This window comes from Lissotriton helveticus, chromosome 6 (assembly GCF_964261635.1).
Source record: "Lissotriton helveticus chromosome 6, aLisHel1.1, whole genome shotgun sequence".
Lineage (NCBI taxonomy): Eukaryota > Metazoa > Chordata > Amphibia > Caudata > Salamandridae > Lissotriton > Lissotriton helveticus.
This window is the reverse complement of record NC_136067.1, coordinates 255,827,520-255,849,747: the sequence shown is the minus strand read 5'-3', so window position 1 is coordinate 255,849,747 and position 22,228 is coordinate 255,827,520. Positions and strand designations below refer to the sequence as shown.

General features: G+C 46.8%; 1 protein-coding gene across 2 annotated transcripts in view; it reads right to left on the bottom strand.

Moving 5' to 3' along the window:
- The window catches only part of PFN4 (profilin family member 4), a 108,876-nt gene that overhangs the window by 13,512 nt on the left and 73,136 nt on the right, over nt 1-22,228 (bottom strand). For both annotated transcript variants that reach the window (XM_078646762.1, XM_078646763.1), the window contains exon 3: nt 7,033-7,167. In XM_078646762.1, the coding sequence (XP_078502888.1) occupies nt 7,033-7,167 (135 nt within the window). The remainder of the gene's footprint in view (nt 1-7,032; nt 7,168-22,228) is intronic.

Genomic DNA, 22,228 nt, shown 5'->3' with positions numbered 1-22,228 from the left:
CGTCACTGCTAAGGTCCTGGGTACAAAGTCTCCATTTTTGGTAGACACTGGAGCGACACGTAGTGTATTATCAAAACGACTGATTCCAAGGGCACCCTTGTCTGGCTCACACATTACCTCGATAGGTTTCGATGGAACGCCCTCCACTAATCCCCTGTCTGTACCTATCTCCTTTGACCTAGGAAACAATCCCACTGACACAACATTTCTGCTCTCCTCCAACTCCCCTGACGCCATTATGGGTATTGATTTACTGAAACATTTCCGAGCTACTATTAGGTGTTCCCCGGATGGAGTCCGAGTCATCCTGTACGACAACCCGAGCATGTCCAGACCCCACCCCGCACGACATATGTACGCCATAACAGATGCTGACCTATCCTTGCTCGATACCCTACCCCTGTACCTATGGGCCAGAAACGACTCGGATGTAGGACGAATGATGATCGATCCTGTACACATAACTGTTCGACCAGATGCAATACTCCCGAAACTCCCACAGTACCGGATATCGCCCGAAGGCGAGAAGGCATTGGTAGCAATTATCCAGTCCTTGGTAGATGCAGGAGTGGTAGAGGAAGTGGTTAGTAATGTCTGCAATAGCCCTATCCTACCCATTGTTAAGAAGCAAGGTGAGGGAGATGAGAAAGCGTACCGCTTCATCATCGACCTGCGAGAAGTCAACAAAGTGGTGGTGCCACAGTACCCCGTAGTCTCAGACATCGCCACCATTCTGACTCTCATCCCGTCCACTGCCACCACCTTCACCGTTATTGATCTTAAAAATGCATTCTTCTCTATCCCCATCCATCCAGACAGCCGTTATCTTTTCGGCTTCACTTTAAAGAACCGTTCGTACCGATTTTGTAGAGCTCCCCAGGGCTACACTGAAAGTCCCAGCATCTACAGCCAGGCCCTCAAAAGACAGCTGGACGCCGTCCAGCTACCAGATGGAGTGGTGTTGATCCAATATGTTGATGATATCCTTCTGGCGGCCGACACCACTCCACTTGCAATCACAGCCACTATCCAACTCTTGCACTTTCTTGCGGAGAATGGCCACAAAGTCTCCAAAAAGAAACTGCAGTTCTGCCAGTCCCAAGTAACATACCTAGGCCATCTCCTGTCCAAAGAAGGGAGGAAACTTACACCCGACCGAATCCAAACCATCCTAGACACCCCCATTCCAAAAACACAGAAGCAAGTCCGTTCATTAGTGGGCCTTACTTCTTTCTGCCGACAATGGTTACCAAATTTCAGTCTCATTATAAAACCCCTACTCTCCCTGTTGGCCAAAGATGTTCCGTTCCCACTCCCTTGGACTCCCGAATGCCAAGCATCCTTTAAGGAGTTGCGGGATGCCCTTTGCTCGGCACCCGTTTTAGGAACACCAGATTACTCCAAGCCCTTCTCCCTCTTCACTCACGAAAGGGAGGGATGCGCATTGTCTGTTCTAACTCAGCCCATCGGCGCCAAACAACGCCCTTGTGCCTACTTCTCTGCCGCTCTTGATCCAGTCGCCAGAGCTCTACCTGCCTGCCTTCGAGCAGTAGCCGCTGCTGCTGTCTCTATCCGCCAGAGTGAGGGAATTGTGCTTTCAAACTCCCTCACGGTATTAGTGCCCCATGCAGTTAACACCCTTTTGAACCAGACTAAGACTCAACATCTGACTAGCGCACGACTAACAGGGTACGAATTGACTCTACTTGCACCCCACATCACCCTGAAGAGATGCACGACATTGAACCCTGCTACACTGTTACCCTTGCCCGAAAATGACCCCGATGTGCCCCCTATACACGACTGTGTGACCCTCACGGACGAACAGACTAGGAGTAGAGTTGACCTCCGAGACATTGCTCTTACAGATCCTGATGGAGAACTATGGTTAGATGGCTCTTGTATCAAACTCCCAGACGGCACCACTTCTGCTGCCTATGCGGTGACGACAGCTCGAACAGTAGTTGAAACCGCTCGCATCGCACAACGATCCGCACAGGCAGCAGAACTAATTGCCCTCACACGAGCATGTATCATAGCAGCAGGAACCACGGTAAACATTTACACGGACAGCCAGTACGCCTTCGGGGTGGTTCATCATTTTGGGCTCCTGTGGAGGGAAAGGGGATTCCTGACGTCCCACGGTACACCCATCCTTCACGGAGATTTAGTCTCCGCCCTGATTGAAGCAGTTCTTCTCCCCAGACAATTAGCAGTGATCAAATGCCAGGCACACAAAAAGGTGACAGATTTAGTTGGACAGGGAAACGCACTAGCCGACAGCACTGCCCGAACCACAGCTGAGAATAGGACAACGACACGCATGTATGTGACCAGGTCACAAGCAGAAAAATGGATTGACGCTAGGGAAACGATCAGGGACATCCAATCGGCCAGCACACCACACGAATTGACTGAGTGGGCGCGGGTGGGTCTAAGGGACGATGAAGGCTGCTGGCGGACAAAAGACACGAACAAATGGTTGCTGCCTGATGCATATTTGATCCCCATACTGACAATGGCACACTCCCCTGCACACATAGGCTCTGCTCCCATGATTGAACTCATTTCCAAAGTTTGGCACAACAACAAGATCCCCGACTCGGCCAAACGCCTAGTCCAGCAGTGCCTTATCTGCTTACAACACAACCCCGGGAAAGGAACTGTGGTACCCGGGGGAGGGTTTGGGATCCCCGACCACCCCTTTGAGGTCCTTCAGATGGATTACATCCAGCTAGAGAGGTGCCAAGGCTTGAAGTACGTTTTAGTCATTGTATGTGCCTTCAGCAAATGGGTGGAAGCCTATCCGACCCGTGATAACACTGCCATGACTACTGCCAAAGTACTACTGAAAGAGTTTTTCCCCCGCTACGGCCTTTGTCGAATTTTATGGAGCGACAATGGCCCCCACTTCATAGCCGAAGTTATCCAACTAATCCTGAAGGGGTTGGGGGTAAAACAAAGGTTCCATGCGGTCTTCCACCCCCAATCCGCTGGCCTGGTTGAACGACACAACGCTACACTGAAACTGAAACTGTCAAAAATAGTGGCCACCACAGGACTTAAGTGGCCAGATGCCCTTCCACTGGCATTACTATCGATGCGCTCCACTCCCACTAAGCACCACTTGACCCCCTACGAAGTTGTGTTTGGGCGGCCTATGAACCTCTGGACTGCCCCCAAACCGACCTCCATTCACGACGTCCCCGACGTCCTGCTGTCAGATTATTTATACAAGTTAACTAAAACATTGTCTGTCATTCATCAACAGGTGCAGCAGGCCATCCCCGATGCTTCCAGGGGTCCCGGTCACGATATCCAACCGGGTGACTACATCCTAATCCGGAACTTTCAACGAGCGAAGAGTCTGGAACCCCGGTGGACGGGCCCCTGGCAAGTACTGATCACCACTCGGACGGCTCTTCGAGTGGAGGGGAAGAAGCACTGGCTGCACGCCCACCACTGCAAAAAGGTTTCCTCGACCCTGGCCACGACAGACAACGTCAGCACCCAAGAAGAGCTCCTGAACAAAGACCGACCATCACTGAACTGCTATCCTGATACCGAGGCACTTGAACTTGCAAAACACTCTGATCCCACTGTGCCATCCCAAGAAGGGTATTTCCTGCGTCGAAAGGAGGGAGCTTTGGCTAAGTAGGCCACTGACTAAGTTAAAAATCTCAGAACGGTGACCCAAAGCAACCAAGGGTTACCCGGAGAGAAGCTAAACAAAGTCTGTGGTTCTGCCCGCTACCGAGCACCTTGAAGATGAAGATGATGGAAGCGCCAGATAAGAAGATGATGGAAGCGCCAGATAAGAAGACGTCGGAAGCAACAGGAAATACCCACTATAGGAACCCAAAGACTGACAATTTGCACAAATCAAAGACAATCGCTCTCTTCATTGTCTTCCTCTTTTGCCTCCTCCTCATGACTTCCTTCTGGATCTTGGAGGAAAGCACACCCGCTCACCAGATGTTGCCAACCACTGTCCAGCCAACCACCATGAAAGAGCACCACCTGATCACCCTTTCACCTCAGCTCCGAGAAAGGCGTAGGGAGTTCTGGAACAATTCCTTCGTACAACTGTTGCACCAGCACAACCTTGCTGCAAATGCCACAAACTGCTGGATCTGTGGGTTGCTCCCACATGCTACTGGACACTCCATCCCCTTCATCCCTTCTCCTTTCTCAGTTCACGGCTCCTGCCTCGCCTGGTTGATCCTCATGCAGGAAAGCCACAAGGACAACGCCACTTCTGGTCAAACCGTGTCACACTTCTACTATGGGTTCTGGCTGAACAAGACAGGAAAGCCCTTTTGTCCTGCAATTTCAGGTTCAACCTTCCTTACGAACATCCCTGCCAAAGAAAGGGTCGAAATGCAAGTGCTCCACAATCCAGCCAGACCCACCTTCTCCCACCTGCGGAAACAAACGGCTGCCACCCTGACCGTGGCCCTGTCTGTCATCAATGTCACAGGACTCGTATGCCTCGAAGGACAAGGAACGCAGCTGGTGGGTCACAGTTCTTGTCGCATCACCAAAACATTGGTCTCAGCTGACCCCCCCACCTTTGTTGCTTCCCCGAATATGTACTTTGTTTGTGGCACCAAAGCTTACACTTGGCTCCCAAGAGGCTGGAGGGGTACGTGCTACATCGCCTTCATTCTTCCTCCCACGTATGTGGCTTCAGCCAACCACCACCGGCAAAAGCGCGCCGGAGATGTTGAACAAGCCGACTCCACCGGAGGACAGTTCCTGGATGCAGCAAAGGGACTTGTTCCTCTGTGGGGACCAATGGCAAATAGCCGCGCTATCCGACACCTGACTCAGGCATTAGAAACAACCATTAACATCACCGCTGGCATCCTCGCCAACAACACGGCTGAGCTTCAGGCCGTCCGCCTGGTGGCTCTTCAAAACCGTCTTGTTCTAGATGTGGTTCTGGCCGACCGCGGAGGAGCATGCCGCATCATCGGCTCCAGCTGTTGCACCTACGTGCCAGATAACTCACCTTCAGTCTACAAAGCAATCGAACACCTCCACAGACTGTCCTCAGAGGTTCACCAGGAGCAGGAAGGATGGTCGCTTGGAGGCTGGTTCTGGGACACTTTGAAGAACTGGGGATGGAGATTGTTCACGTTTTTATTGATACCAATCATGATACTGTGTGGGTGTTGCCTAGGTATTCAATGTTTACCACCTTTATGTGCACTCATTTCCAACTGTATGTGCCCAAAGACTTTGAACTTTAAACCTGAGCACATGAGTCCCCTATACGAGATAGAGGTGCGTGGTCTCATGGGGATCGATCCGAACTGACAAGCTGGCGAGACATGTTAAAGGGAGGACTGTGGAATTTTAGTTCGTGTACTAAACATCATCTACGCCATCTTGCCAATTCACGTATGAACATACACGACAGCCATTTTAGGTACCATGGTCTCCCTGTTCACGATCGCCCATCAGCACACTTCCCTGAACCTTGCAAGCCTTCCCCGCGCCTCCTGGCTGCCCCCGCGCTCACATGCACAAGCCATGAAACCCCCCCCCCATGACTCTGTCTCAGGGAATCACACCCCGCGCCTGACCAACACCTCCTTTCCGCCCATGAATACCCCTCCTTTGATGACCCCTTCCTCTGAGCCCGACTGCCTGTACGAACCGCTGGTCATCCCTTAGCCCGAGGATACAGTTTATTGCCCACTACTGCATGCACTCGCCTCTCCTGAAAGAGACCACTATTGATCATGACGTCCCCACCCCCTGAGATTCGATCAGGCGCACACATTCCAAAGGAATCGGCAGAACACTCAGCTGCGTGATGGCCCCTCCCAATCATATGAGGGGAAAGGGCCTCTACTGTTGTCATGTGTTGGAATGGGCCGGAACTGGGGGGGTGCCGGGGATGTCGTTCTCATACTTCACAATGTCCTTGCTGTAATAAAGAACGTTCACATGTCTTAGACCAGTGTATAAAAAGACCAGGTCTCAGAGAGGTTGAGAGAGCACCTCGAGACGATACCTTGTTGTCTGATCTGATGTGTTCTACTCCGACGGAATAAACTTGTTTCCTGTCTTCCTGTCTTCCTGTCTCCAGCGCCTGCCTCTTTATTGAATAACTTCGTATGGTATTAGAGGCGTTTTACGCCGGGCAAATTTAACTTAGGAAACATCTACTGAAATCGCCTGACCCTTTTGAATTGATCTTTATCAAACGGATGCAGGCACTTTCCGGGCAGACAGCTTCTTGAGAATAAGGTGAAGGACAATTCCAATCACAGATACCCTGACCCAGTTGTGATGAGTTGTTGATTGCACCTTTAGTTAGTTTGAGTATTTTTAAAACCACAAACATACATATCTTATTTTGCATTTCCTACTGGCCTCATGGCTGTACTTAGATGCGGTCATTCATGGGTCACCTTTACGCATGCACTCTGAGCAATTGTGAGATACAGTGGCACCATTACTCGGACACCAAGAAGTGACATGGAACATAATGGACGTTGTGTACAATTGTTCACTTTACTATATTGTACGAACATCAGTTTTCATACGTATTGTCAATGTAATTTCACTGTGAACCCATAATATGTGCTTTATATGGTAATACATGTCAACATATCTACATCTGAAGTTCAAGATGACTCTGGAAAATTTGAAAAACGCAATAAAGATATTAAAAATAATAATAACATAATTCAAAGCTTTCATGAAGATCATCACTTCTTCAGGCAGTATTTATTCATAGATAAAAAAGATGACTTGCTTATTCGTTATTTCTAAATTCTCTATGTGACTTTCTGGAAAAATATATAAATTGCTTGCGATTATCTGATGTCCTGTGTTATACCCAAGGACGTGAACTCACAACCCTTTGTTATTCCAATCCCAGTGCCATTATTCAAGATCCCATCTTTTTACATTTGTCATTCTTTCGGGATACATCAGCCATATGGGAGAGAATGGGAATGCAGTGTACAGGATCATGTAGGACATTCAAAGACCTGTAGAAACATTGCAACTTACATTTTTGGCATAGATAGAATATTCATCCGCCCGAACGCATTTATATCCTACATCCTGGAAGTACAGGCCTTCTTTTCTTGTCAGTGACGGGTTCTTGAAAGCATCAATTAAGATATGGCTTAGCTGGGGTGACACCTGCAGAAATATAGGAGGCAAGTACATATAAAAAATGAACATAACTCAGGCAAATGACGCATCATTAAACACATACTTACAATTGTGCGATGATAAATGTTGCACATATTAAGCAATAATGTTCTATTATTTTGTGGCAATGATTATGGGTTGTATATCTTTAATCATCTGCTAAAATATGTGATTGCTGTGCAGTGGGGTCATTTCTTGCTGGTTCACTTGTATTGTGATGCTAAGTGCACCACTTCCCTTCCATATTGCTTGTTTGGGAGAGGCATATTGTTGCCCAGCTTGTCCAAAGGAGAGGGCCAGAGGTGCTGTCCAGAGGTCTAAAAGGATAAAGGGTGTGGTCTCAGGCATTTAGGTCATTAGAGGTGCCACAAGCTTGCTCTGCTCTATAGAATTGAATTGAAAAAGTTTATTGTTTCAGTTAATTAAAACCATAAAAATACATTTTATAAAATCAAGTACTAAGATCAAGGCTCTTAATATTTAACCGCATTCTCTTTCGTTTGATCTTAAAACATTCTTAGTCTAGTGCACATTTTTTTTTTTTTTTAAATATGAGCATTTTGGTGAACATAATATACAAGTTAAAAGAAAGAAACGGTCAAGAAACTATTGTTAACACATATAAAATGTGGTCCAAGAGTTCTGGTATTATTCTTTGTTAAGTTCGACAGGGCCTTTATTAAGTTCAAGAGAGCCCTCTTCCACGGAGGCCGCCGACTTGTGTCTCTTGTCAGGCAGGGTACCTGATTGTAGTTCAACGCTTAAGCATGAACTTTAGTAATAGGCAGCTCAGGCGGGTGTCTGTTGGATTTAGGACTGCCATAATCGCCGATCTGCACGTTCTAATGCCTCGTTCATTCATGGCCTTTTTTAGAAAGGTGGCTCGAGCGTGGGCCAAATTCGGACAAATGCAAACGAGATGAATGAAGTCCTCCTTGCTGCAACCACATAGTCTACAAGTTTTGGGTCCGTCATGCTCCCAATTTGGCTGGTCCATGGTAGAGGGAAATTTTCCCAGACGTAGTGCCATTAGCTTTTGTTTTCTAGGGGCCGGAAATGTAATTGTTAGGTATGGGGCTGCAGTGAGTGTTTTGTATTTGGATATAACCATCCAGGCATGTTTTCTTGTGCTGAAAGTAGCCTTGTCAGTTACGAGTGAATGGACTTTTGTTGACTTGTTTATGGCTTGCCTAAAAGCTGGGTAAGGCAGGTTAATTTCCCAAAGATTTCTTGTCCCGGTGTCAGTTAAGGCCTTCTCGAGAAACTGATTGTATGGAGACTTTGCGTCAGTTTTTATTTCGTCCCACAGGGCTTTATGCAATTCTGAAGCATATGTGTTCTGTTTCAGGCTGTACCAGTACTTTATTGTTGCGTACTTCCGTCCCACTATTTCGTTTATTACCCCAAATTCTAATCTCGTCTGAGCAGGTGAAGCTGCCCAGTGAATTTAGAAAGTGGATTTGTACATAGCCGTCTGTAATTTGTTCAGCACATCCGCGTCTTTCCCATGAAGGGCTACACTGCCGTAGGACAGCGTAGGAAGCACCTTGGCTTTTAATATTGCCAATAGAGGTTTGTATGTTGGCCCCGTAAGCTTTTTTGCAAGAGTCATGAAGGCAAATGAAAGTGCGTTTGCTCTCTGGGCAATGTACGTTTTTTGCTGCTGGTGATTGTGCCGATTGGCAAAATAAAAGCCCAAGTACTTATAGGTGGAGACAGCTTCTATGTTTTTCCCTCTAATTGGACGCGTTGGCTTAGTGTCCGTCGTCTAGTGATGAGCATTGTTTTGCTTTTTGTTGTATTTATTTCCAGATTGTTATTACTTATAAATTTCGCTAGCCCCTCTAGCCATCTTTGGAGGCCAATATTGGTTAAGCTCATCAATACGACGTCGTCCGCGTATGATAAATGAGTTTGGGATAAGGAGCCAAGTTTTGGGTGGTGGGATCGGATGTTATTTAGGCTCGAAGCTAGGTCTGCCATAAAGAGATTGAAGAGATGCGGGGCTAGAACACAGCCTTGCTTAAGGCCTTTGCTGGTGTTGATTTTCCTTGAGAGCCGTGTTCCATTCCCCAATTTTACTTCCAGCCATGTGTTGGAATAAAGGAGGAGAATTCCTCTCAATGTTTTCTCCGGGATATTCCAGCTGCGCAGTTTCCTCCATAGGATACTATGGTCTACGCTGTCGAAGGCCGCCTTTAGGTCAATAAAACAGAGATGGAGGGGCAGTTTCCTTCGTATATATTTGTCGGCTAACACTGAGAGTGACAGGACGTTTGTCATTGTCCTGCACCCCTTCCTGAAGCCCGTTTGATTCAACGGGATTCTCTTTGTGGCGTCAGACCAGCTTGTCAGGTCTTCAAGGAGCAGGTATGCAAAGTACTTCGCCTCCACATCTAGGAGAGCGATCAATCTGTAGTTTGCTGGAGATGTTCTATCTCCTCCTTTGAAGATAGGTGAAATTATTGAGCCTTGCCAGCTTGATGGAATTTCATTTTCGTTTTCTACTTCATCGAATAGTTTTTTTAGGTTTCCACTCCAGAAGTCCAGGTCGTCTTTGAAAACTATCGGAGGGATGCCATTCGGTCCTGGCGCTCCACTGCCACGAGACTTCCTTAAAATTCTTCTTATGTCCTCATCGCGGAATCCTGTACATCTGGGCATCTCTGCTGTCTCATTGTTCTCTGAAGATTGATCCTCTTCTCGAAAGTGCCTTGCTGTCCTTTGGTCCCCATCTGACAGCTGTATTACACTACTTTCTTCATTCAGGGATTCTGCTTCTGCACAGGGCATTTTTTCTTCGCCACTAATTATGGAACTCACTTTGCTATTTTTAACCCTTTTGTTATTGTTTTGTTGCTCTGCTCGTGTATTGGGCACGACTTGAGTTGCGTCCGAGAATCTCTGTGTTAATAATGCCACCCAATCTGCTTCTTAGACATTCAATGGTTTTGGGTTTAGAGGATGGTTTAGACCATTGATGGTCTTTCAGAATGCGTTTGAGTTGGTGCTCTTTGCAGTACAGAGTAGTTTTGCCCAGAAATCATCCTTCAGGGATCTTTTATGTTTCCACATTTTCTTTGTGTAGTCTCTTTTAAGATTCTGTCTTTGGGCCCAGTCTTTTGATGACGTTGTTATCTTTTTTAGTGCTCTAGCATTTCTTCTAATTTCTATTTTGAGCTTTGCCAAGTTTTTTGGCGGTGGGATTTTATAAGTTGAGGGGCGTGAATTTTTTTGGGGAGTGGGCATAATTGTTGTTAGCGTTTCGGTGAAATTCTCTCATTTTTGTATCTGATTGCCTTTAGTTGTCTCACTCCCCTTTTTTAGTCCCTGTACTTTTATCTGCAACTCCTCAATGTTAGCCGTTGTTCCATTTAATCGTTTCAGGTTGGTGGAGAAGGAACTCTCTCCAACTAGCTTGGTATTATGATATTTGTTGAGTTTTAAATTGAAAAAGGTATGCTGATACAAGTGATCACTTTTTGATGTGAATTCAATTGAAAATTGATGGACGAGGGGCAGTAGTGGCAGTGAGATTGCTGTGTAGTCGAGTCTTGAGGTGGTCGAAGTCCCTAGATAAGTGTGCTGTGGTGGTTTGTCCCCTGGAATTCTCCCGTTGAGGAATCGCAGCCCAAGAAATTCCAAGGATGTTACTAGTTGTTGACCGATTGGATCGTAACGCTCTATTTTCAGCTAATTTTGTGGAGTAACATTCCAGAATTTGTTGTCTGCTGCTAACTTCTCGTCCTCCTCTGGTGTATGAATTAGGTTTGAGTTGAAGTCACCTGTTAGGATGACTTCCCAAGTGGGGTTGTTGTTTCAAATATCCCTGATCGTGGATACTAGATGATCCAGCTGGGCTTGTTTCTCTTTTGCATTTGGAGGTACGTAGGAGTTCACTAATAGTACCGGAGTTGCTCTACCAGGTAGAGACAACTTTATTAATTGCCTGTTTGGCCCGTGCAGGGCTATTTCCTCTGATTTGATGTTGATGTCCGTCGAGATATAGACTGATAGTCCTCCTTTTGGTCGACCATATTTGAAATTTTTCCTTGCTGGAATGTTAAAATGTATGTACCCAACAAGTGGTAGTGCCTCTAATGCCCATGTTTCTTGAAGGGCAATGATGTCGCACGCTGCCCAATTGTGGAAAGGCTTACCATCTTCCATCCATTTCCTTGCCCCGGCTATGTTCCAAGATAGTAAGTGGAAGGTTTCCCAATTATTTTCCTTTGATGGTTTTTGGGATGGTCAGTTATCTTTCTGTTTGTTCAATGTGCCGGTTAGCCAGCACCAGTAGTCGATGTCGTCTTTGGTATTTGCTTGTTTGACTGGATTGGTCGGAGGATAGCTTGCCGGTGGTGGACTATTCCCCCTTGCATTCCGTAATACTGAAAAGGCCTGCTCAGTTGTTTTAAGCGAATTTTCCATGTTACCCTTCGTCGCCAATGGTTCCTCAAGCGGGCCTGGGTAACGAGGTTTAACCGGTCTGGAGAGCCTTATACCCCATGAGTCAAACCTTTCCCTAGAGGATAGTATTAACTGTACAATCTCTTCTGTTCGCCATGTTGTCAGTGTTTGTTCCAGTTTGTTGTTGTGTTCTTGTTTACAGAATTTGACTGAGAGTAGGTCTGCTGTAGTTAGGTGTTGTAGCCCTTGAATTTTGACGAAGAGTTTAAATATGTTGCCCCTGTTGAGAATGTCATGCCTCCCCTGAGTTTCGTATTCTGGAATGAAAAGCAACTGTTTAAGGTGTGGATCATCTTTGCTAGGCCGATTCCCGGGGTCTTTTCCGGGTTCAGGTCTACTGTTTGTTCTGATTCCGCGATAAGGCCCAGTCGAGGTAGATGTTTGTGTTACATGCGGCCCAATTGCCTGTCTATCTTTTAGTTCTGCATGTTGGGATATCAGGGGCCTTATGATCTGGGTACACTCTTTCACCAGTCCCCCGTTTATATCCAAGTTTCTATGGGGGGCTCTGGTGAGCGTCGCCTCTGTCCCTTCCTCCATGTTAACATCCTCCTTTTTATTCATATTTACAATTCGGCCTCCTTGATTTAATAGGATCTCTATGTCAGCAATGGGGGGTAGGCTCTTTTCTTCCCCTGCCTGGAGTTTTAGATTTGCAGTACTTTCAGTGGTTTTGAGTAAATCCTCTTTGTTATTACTTACATTGTCAAACTGGCATTGTTTGATAGCCCCACTTGTCATACTTTTGGTCCTACATTGTCTAGGGTTAAGTTCTTCTCTGCCTTGTGGGCAACATTTGATTCCTTCGGGCCGCTTTTCCAGGGTACCATTGAGTTTTAGTCCAATTGGTATGGGTTTTTTGTTTGGCCTTTGTTTTGCGTCTTTGCGTTGTAAGGTTGTCTCCGGATTGCTGGAGGCCTCTGTAAATCCATTAGTTTGTGGCGGTCTCCCGCTTGGTGTGGGGCTACTTTTTTTCTGCCGTGCCATTTGTCTGTATAGAGTAGGCCATGCCCAACCTCGAGTTTGCGTCTCTGTCACTTATCTCGCCTACGGGCTCTACGTCTGTATGTGTAGAAAGGTTGCTTTTAACATTTGCCAGTATAACCTCCCTTCCTTTTTTGTTGAAAACTGTTGTCTTGGTGGTTTAGGCACTTGGTCAGTATTATCATCAGATTGTGTTGTCATATTCAATGTTTGCTCCTTTCTTTTGACTGCAGTAAATATGGGGAACATTCTCACCCCTTCATCCGTATTCCCTACTGTTTGTTTGTTCCTTGCTTTCCTTTCCCGTTTTTTTTTTTTACGCCTAGTTAATGTTGGATATTTGTTGGATTGGTATATTTGACGACGGTCTTGCTTCTTCCAAGATCTTCCCTTTGTGTATTTCTGCTTGTGTATTCTTGGCGGGATGGTGGTGTGTAGTGTTTTCAGCAGATTTAACTATAGAGAAAGGCAGGCCTACTTCTCTGAGAGCCAGTATTTGTTCTATGAGATTGGGAAGGAGACTCAGTTTGTCTATAATTGGGCTGCAAGAGCAGGGACTTTGTTCCAATGTCTACTTTGATTGAGCTGTTGTTATCAAATTATTCAATTTGTCGAGTTTAGTGTCAAACCCCGCAATGTAGTGAGCTATGGTGTTCATTAGCTCAATTTGAATGTCCATTTTGTCGGATTGCCAATTCAGTGCCTTTGCTGATGACTGAAGGGTTTCTATTACTGAGAGAAGCAAGCCTGGGTGAGTTGCACTGGGGCTATGTTCGAGCTTTTGGTGAGAAACAAAATCAGCACATTCTTGATAAGGCGGGGTGTTATCAGGTATTGGGATTGCTGTTGTTCCTGCTCTAGTATTTTCCAATGTTTTTTCCTGGCTTTGGAGTTCAGTCGGTTGTCCTTCTTTATTTAAGCTCTGCGGTTTTTTTTCCCCAGGATTTTTTTCTTTGGGGTTAATTTTGCTTGTATCTTGTAGCAATTCTTTATTTGCTATTGGGCTTGATGTAGAGCTTAATAGCTTTAACCATGAGGTTTCAGAGACATTCTGATTGTTTAATTCCATTTGACTTGTGTTTTGATCCCTGTGTATCTGGGCTTCGGTTCTCCGTGGGACTTTGTCAAATAATTTGTATGTTTGCGGCTTTGTAGGAGGGCTCTGTGATTTAGATTTTAAAAATGCTGTGAAGAAGGTTAGTGCTGTAGTAGGTGTTGGGTTGGATGCTAGTTTTTCTACCCTTCCCCATTCTTCATTCGACCTCTTGCTGTCTAAGGTGGCCTCAACTGTTGCCCCGGTCGCCTGTGTTTTACTCTGACCCAAAGTAGAAATTTCTCCTGTGCTACGCATTTGTAACGAGTTGAAGCTCTCGCCGGTGTGTTTCATCAATTAACTGGTTGCTGTTGCCGCCTCCTGATGCGGACTTTGGCTAGAAGAGATGGTTAGATTTGCCTTAGATCAGTGGGGAGTTGATGCTTTGGATATGGATCTTAGGCCTGTATTGCAGACTGCCTTCTCAGGAGTTAGAGGCGCTGGGAGATCTGGTAAAGCTTGTTTGGTCATAAGGAGAGTGGCTCCTGGGTTTTTCAAAAAGAAGAAAGCCTTGTTTATCCCTGTTTTCTCTCTCCCACCCTGCTTTTTGTTCTTGACCATTGTTGCTATTGGGGAGATTACGGAGATTAGAGGAGTATCCAGGGCTGTGGGTAGACTTTTTTTTGTTGGCATGAAATTAGTTGCCGTTGTCGTTTTATTCTGTTTTGTGTTGCTCTGGTCGGCAAGCGAGGATGTCTTTGCCTTTGAGTTTTTTTTTTACTGCTTTGGTGTCCTCCTTACCCTGCCTGATCTCATCCTTTGAGGGCGGGGTGGCTGAGTTGTAGTAAATTATTTGCCTCTTTGGGGGCTTTTCTTTTTTTGAATTAAGATTTTTTTTTTTAAGCTTTCCTCCCTTCGACCTTGTTCGCCGGTCTATTAGTCCAGCCGATACAGCGTTCCCCTGCCGCTCCCCTGCACCCCCATGCTCCCCCCCCTACTCTCCGAGGTACCAGGGGCCAGAAGCTGGTCTGTCTCTGCTGGCCAGGGGGGGAGGGGGGAGCAGCTGGTCGGGGCGCTCGGAGATATTAGCAGGTGTTGGCAGGAGCTGGGGAGTAGTCTACAAACACCCAGAGTACTCCCAGAATACAAAAACAAAACCCGAAGCTAGGAGCGGGGGCCGCTGGGCAGCAGTTCTCATCCGCTTGTGTAGCCTTTGTCTCTGCTACTTCTATCACTGTTCTCTCACTGTTCTCTCGTGTTCTGCTGCGTTCTCTTGCCGCTCTCTTACCGCTCTCCTGCCGCTAGAACTCACCAGAGAACGTCGGAAAACGCCGGGTGCCGTGGAGCTGTGGCCAACTAGCCAACTTGCCGCTCAGCTCACCACTCACTGCTCGCCCCTCACAGTCACAGTCGCAGGTGAGGCACTGTCCGCCCCCCAGCAGTCCAAGGGCTGAGGTCTGGACCAACACAGCACGGCAGTCCACCGCCGGCTTGTTCACGGCTCACGGCTCACGGCTTTTTCCCCTCCCTGGGCTCCGCAACCAATCCCCCGGGGAGGAGAGGAACGGAGAATGTGGAGTAGGCGTGGGAAAGAACGCTGCAACCATGCGGCTCTGATGCTCCCTCTGTGGGTTCTGCGGCTCGTTGCTCCCTCGCGTCACGGCAGTCCTCTGTCAGTTTCTCTGCTCTATAGGATATTAGGATGAACATGGATCCCTCTCTGCTTAGCATAGCCAGGGCTCTGTGACAGAGATATCCCAGACAGAGTTGGCGGTCTCTTCCGAAAGCCTCAATAGCTGTGACTGTGTATAGGAACAGCTATACCAATGTTTGCCCCATTTTCTCATTTGAGGACAAGGTGAAGTAAGTAGTGAAGTGTGTAACTGGTATTAATTATGGTTGCACAACGTTTGTATTACAATAGTGAGGTTTTGTGCAGTTCTAGAATATTTGCCTACATGCACTTCACAGTTTCTTGTTTTTTCTTTAGCTACACCCGAACAGATTTTTTTATCCTGCAAGTGTTTGTGGTGTTCAAGATGGAATACCTGTGGATGGGTGAGGACGGATGATAGGTGCTCCTGCACGGTGTACCTCTTGATGACTACAGAGGACATCGTTCCTCCTCAGACTGGATGGCGGTTATCCACTTAGTGAGAGTTTACTAGAATAAAGAATAGGTCCTTCTACTACATGGTTTTAACTTTTTACTATGGACTATTCGTTTTCCTAGGCCATTAGGGATCCTTATCCCTGACGAATGGCCCCCGACCAATATAGGCGACTTAGAATAGGTCAGAAACATGTTGTCGATAAGACGACGGTCTGCACCATTGTGCTCTCATTCCATCAGGTAGTTGGTTTTAGATGCACCAGAGGTCACCACTAATAAAGGTGAAAACCTGGTTACTTCTAAGTACTTTTAACTTTATATATGTTTTGGCCAGGAAATTATCTTATTTAAGAACTTCCTCCATCAGGTTTACTAAGAGATCCAGTCTACCCTGGTGGTATTGTCCTCCAGTGGGGGAGACATTGCCTATGATGGAGCATGTCACATTATATGAGTGAGGCTTCCTCTTCCAATAAGATAGGTCTTACATCTCCTCTTGGACTTACCCCTATCTGTGCCAGAATCTTGGTAATTTAGGGATCAGTGATTTGTGCCATAACACTGATACAAATAGCATTGTACGAGCCATCTTTATGTTTTTTTGGGGATGAAGACAGAGGCACATTTTTCACTAGAGCCTGTGAAATAGAGTCACACTGTTAAATTGCGGGCTTTCTGTTTCCAGGTACATACCATGCTTGCCTTTTTTCATGCGGTACAAAAGGGGGTGGTGATGGACGGAGCATCTGAACCAATCAAACACTCACACCCAGGGTCAGAGTGATTTGCATATAGCCATGTCTGAACTGGGGTGGCAGAGTGGGCTAAAAAACGGTGATGGATCAAACCCAGATCTTTTGACTGGGTGTGAGTGTTTGATTGGTTCAGATGCTCCGTCCATCACCACCCCCTTTTGTACCACTTTGGCCGCCATAAGTGTGGCAGGGTATGCTCAGACGTGAGTCCCTTGGTCACTTTGCCACTGGATTCAAGCAAGTCGGGCTGAAGACGTCTGGAATGCCAGAAACCGGTCCTCGGAAGCTTGTTTCCGGTCCAGGGAAGGCATGGCTTGGCAGTTCGGGCTGGACTGTTCCCATGAGGCACAGGGTCGGACTGATTTGCATATAGCCATGTCTGAACTGGGGTGGCAGAGTGGGCTAAAGAACGGTGATGGATCAAACCCAGATCTTTTGACTGGGTGTGAGTGTTTGATTGGTTCAGATGCTCAGTCCATCACCACCCCCTTTTGTACCGCTTTGGCCGCCATAAGTGTGGCAGGGTATGCTCAGACGTGAGTCCCTTGCTCACTTTGCCACTGGATTCAAGCAAGCCGGGCTGAAGACGGCTGGAATGCCAGAAACCGGTCCTCGGGAGCTTGTTTCTGGTCCAGGGAAGGCATGGCTTGGCAGTTCGGGCTGGACTGTTCCCATGAGGCACAGGTTCAGACTGATTTGCATATAGCCATGTCTGAACTGGGGTGGCAGAGTGGGCTAAAGAACGGTGATGGATAAAACCCAGATCTTTTGACTGGGTGTGAGTGTTTGATTGGTTCAGATGCTCCGTCCATCACCACCCCTTTTCGTACTCCCTTTTTTCATGACAAACTCCGTGTTCATCAGGGAACGATACATCAAATCACTCAATGCAGACTGTACAATGTTAAATCTCAGCGAAAAGTTCGACTTTCTACGCTCAAAACACAACCTGCGTCGAACTTCACCGCCTTTACTTATTATTTCGTAGTGTTTGCGAGAAATGTGTTACGGTTGAAGGAAAAAAAGCTTTGCAACTTCAGTGAAACCAACAAGAATTTGTACTTTCTAATGTAAGGTGTCACCACCTCACACAGAATGGTCAGTCTTACGAGATTCTCTTTGGCACAGGAAGTGAGTGTGTGTGTGTGAGCTTCAGGTGCCAATCTGACAGGGAAGATCCCTTACTCCAACCTTCACAGTGTCTGCACAGAGACATTACCGTCCCCCAAGAGACCAGAGCAGAGTGCTTCCAGGTCACCTCCCAGACGTTCCCACCTCTTCAGGGAGCACTACCCCTGACCTTCCCCCAATAATTGCATTTTCCGAGGACCCATGCCCCCTGTTCAGTGCTCCACTGCCCTTGAACAAGGTTCGCCCTCTACAAATAGCAACAGATCTATATATGCAATGTGTAAAGAATGTTGTACACCCATTTCTTCGGCTGACCATTACTTACACATTGATGTCAACATGGCTCCAGTTGCCAAATTCCTAGGAATGCAGTTAGAATGATAAACCATTCCAGCTGTGCAATGTCAATTTGGGCTCATAGCCATAATATATTGTAGAATACCCATATGATGAATCTCAGTAAAGGTCAAAGTAATGTGATCATATAGATCCTAAAGAACTGCAGGGCAAACCTGTCCTTAATCCTCCCGGAGCTCTTCGAAATCCCACAAAGCCGTGCCTTACAAAAAAAGGTTACTTGCCCACAGCCACTAAGTCTGCACACACATTTCACATTCTGAGGTTCGATTTGGAGCTCAACTATGAGTTAACTATATTTCAGAGGCACTCATCTTCACTGCTATGGTAGTAAAGTATGGGAGGCATATGGGTTCAGGGCACTATGCGTCCTGAGGCTAAACGAAACACTGTATTTAAGCTGCCTACTATGGTGAACTAAATGTGGGGCCGAAGCCACATAACATTTAAAGCAGTTGTTATGGTGAAGTGCCTAGATAGCAATGTGGAGAAAGAAGAAACACAAGAGCATATGCGTCAACACACTTCTTGAGTAAGAGGTACTTTCAGAGGCAATTTAAACAAAAAACGATAACAGTTTTTGAGCATCCGGGTGGTATTTGTTGGCAAGGCTTTAAAACCTCATTCTGAGTGCTCCGATTGTCTAGATTTCAGAGCCTGCGCCAGAATCCGGATTACAGAACCTATGCAAATTCACACAAAAGGCCTGAATTCCCAAGGGCCTCCGCACCTGTGGTCGTGGCCTCCCGCAGTCATGGAGGGGGCAGGGGCAAACTCATGGCGGAGGCCCGCAGTTGTGGCTGGGGCCCACACTCATAGCGGAGGCCTGCAGTCGTAGCGGGGGCCTGCACTCATAGCGGAGGCCTGCACTCATAGCGGAGGCCTGCACTCATAGCAGAGGCCTGCACTCATAGCAGAGGCCTGCACTCAGAGCGGGGGCCTGCAGTCGTAGCTGGGGCCCACACTTATAGCAGAGGCCTGCACTCATAGCGGAGGCCTGCAGTCGTAGCGGGGGCCTGCAGTCGTAGCTGGGGCCCACACTGATTGCGGAGGCCTGCACTCATAGCGGAGGCCTGCAGTCGTAGCTGGGGCCCACACTTATAGCGGAGGCCTGCAGTCGTAGTGGGGGGCACACTCGCCGCGGGATCTCCACTATGAGAAAGTGCAATGCGGAGTTTCCGCCACAAGTGCGGAGGCTCTTTGTGAATCAGGCCCTCTGTGTTTTACCCCCTTTAACAAATTTCACCAGGTATTAGTTCTTTTATGAGATTGGAAATCAGGATCTATTCATCCTATTCTACTGGGATCTGAACTCTCATTGTACAAAGTGGCTTGGATACTGCCAGGGCTCGTGTCGGGGTACCACGCGGATGGACGGCGTCCCCCCACTTATTTTACCAGGTGGACGCCGTCCCCCCTGTCAAACAGCTGGACTTCACTCTTTGGCCTCTCTGGGACGAGGAGCTTTAAGAAAATAGATACAGGTTGATCAAGTGGCCGTGCACGTTTATTGGAACAAGCCCACTTCCTCCAGGGACACGCTAACCAGCATAGCTAGGGCCTGAGCCAGGAGTTTCATACAGTCTAGAATTGTGGCTGCGGGACAAACATCTGGATGAAAACCCAAGGCCCTACCTCCGTGGATAATCCCACAGCTAGACAGCTTCATGAGTATGTTCTCCTTTTAAATCTGTCCATGTCCGTTGCTCTCTCTTCAGCCATATCTTGCCCCTTATTTCCCCAACCCGATGGTGCAAGCCACCTTTCGTGACATCACTTCCTGTTGTGAAGTCACTTCCGGTGACAGCGTCCCCCCACTTTTCTTTTTTAGGACTTATGCCCTGGATACTGCTGAAGGGCTGCATTATCACCTCAGTCACCATTTAGACAGAGACTTTGCACCGTTAGCCCTTCTTTCGAACTACGACTGCAGTTAGCCACAATAAGGTCCACTACTATTCCTTCATGGTCGTAATTTCATAACAGTAACAACTATCTTCCTTATTGTCTGAAATAACCCACGCTCTTCTGAGAGGGGCTATTACATCCGTTGCCTGGTCAGTCCCATGGATAGCGCTCCACGGCTCAACCCTTCCCCCTCTGCCGTTCAACCGTTGTCTGGTACCTCAGGCTCATCGTTGACCATGTATCAGTGTTACCAGGCACATGTATCTAAGGCTCATCCACTTAGTGCAAAGCAAATGCGTGAACCCGACCACCCAAAGTCATAACTGCATTGTTATTAATCTACTTTTTTTTTCTTAATGTAGGGAATTTAACCCATGTTGTTGCGCTCTACATCATGTTTCCAAAGGAGATAGAGTTGTCGGCTTTCAAGTCAGTACATTCATCAGATAAAATCAAGTAAAAGCAGGGCATACATTGGTTACAATGACATATTGCTCCTGATCAATTGAGAATGAAGTCTTTGAGACACTAATATATTAATAATAAATATCTTTATTTGATAGTTAAATAAAACCATTCAAATCTTTAAAACACAGAGGTTATGCATCTAAAACAGACAATTCATATACGCCAAGCACATGTCGGGTGTTTGAAAATATAAAGCAGGTTCAAAACATATTAGCCAAAGCATATGAACATGTATGTTTTATCAGAAGCCACAGATCACCAAGTTCGCCAGTAAAGCACTTCTTGCGGTCACTGTGTCCATAAATTTCACATACGATTGCATCCGGAAAATGAGCGAATGTTCAGTTATCAAAATTGCTTCGACCAAAACTGCCTTTACCATGCAAAATCGGAGCCGGAGCACAGTACGCGGGCCAGTGATTCCTTGAGTAAGGGCAGAAGCGGCAGGATTCTCCAGCCCATGTGAATTTCCCTCTTTGGGCCAGTTCCACCACATCAACAATACCTATTCTCAGTCTCAAAACCTTAATGTATAGGATTTTGACAAAAGGATCTGCAAATAAAGTAGTGGACTCCACTCACCAGAGATCAGTCGTGAGACTTGGATTTTATTGAGAAATGTCATTTTTACAGATTGATTTTTGTAATGGTTTTACGCAGAAGGCTTTTGAATGAGTCATATGAGAGGTTCAAAGCCCAAGGGAAGGTCCTTTTTAGTTTGGTCAGAGTCGCCCGAAGCACCACATGCCAAGGTGATGAAGATGATTTGAATATTTCCTACTGTGGATGGAATTTCAAAGTGCCGGCACTGCTTGTTTTAGTTTGAACCACAGTTTCAAAAGATTGGCCTGCTGTCACAATGTTTGGTCTATGAGGGCAAATTCTAATCAAATCTGTGATTCCCTGGAGGAATTATTGTTATTGTTATATGCATTTGTAGCTCGCTCGACTACTCCAGAGAGTGTCCCGGCGCGAAGTCTGAATGGATGATAGATCACAGTTTAAAAGAAGAAGGTTTTCAGCTTTTTCTTAAAAGTGTGGGAATCTTGGATACTGCGAATGGCCAAAGGTAATGCATTCCAACCTAGAGCGGCTTTCCGGACAAGGGAACACCCGCCAAGCCTTTGACGAATAAAGCGGGGGATCTGGACCAACAATTGGGAGGAGGAAAGCAGCTGTCTCGTCAGCACATAAAAAGAAAACCTCTTTTGTAGATAACTAGGCCCCCGGCCATACAGGGCACTATGGGCAATTGACAAGACCTTAAATTTAATCTGCACCTCCATAGGGAGCCAATGCAGGGCTCACAGATGGGGCGCATTCTACTCCTTCTGGGAAGATCCAGCAGGAGGCGGGCCACTGAATTCTGCACCACCTGGAGCTTATTCAACAGATAGCCAGGGGACCCGACATACAGTGCATTAGCATTGTCCAGGCGAGAGAAAATCAGAGCCCGAACCACGGTTTCTCCTGCAGCTTTTGGGAGAAGAGGGAGAAACTTCCTCAAAGTTTTTAAAATGCCAAAGCAGGACCCTGCCAGCTTCTTAATCTGTGTGGCAAAGGTTAAGTTCTCCTCAAACCATATGCCCAGATTTTTAGCGCCAGAACCCGACAGTCAAGGTAAAGGGAACCCTACAGACTATAGTAGCTCTCTGAAATTAGGCGGAAATTTGCCATACAGAACAATTTCGGTTTTCTCTTCATTACACTTCAGCTGGGCCTGAGCCAGCCAGCGAAATATCGAGAGTAGGCAGTGTTGGGCGGAAGAAACCTTAGTTTCGTCACCCTCCCAGGTAAACAAAAGCTGAGTGTCATCCGCATAGGCAATCA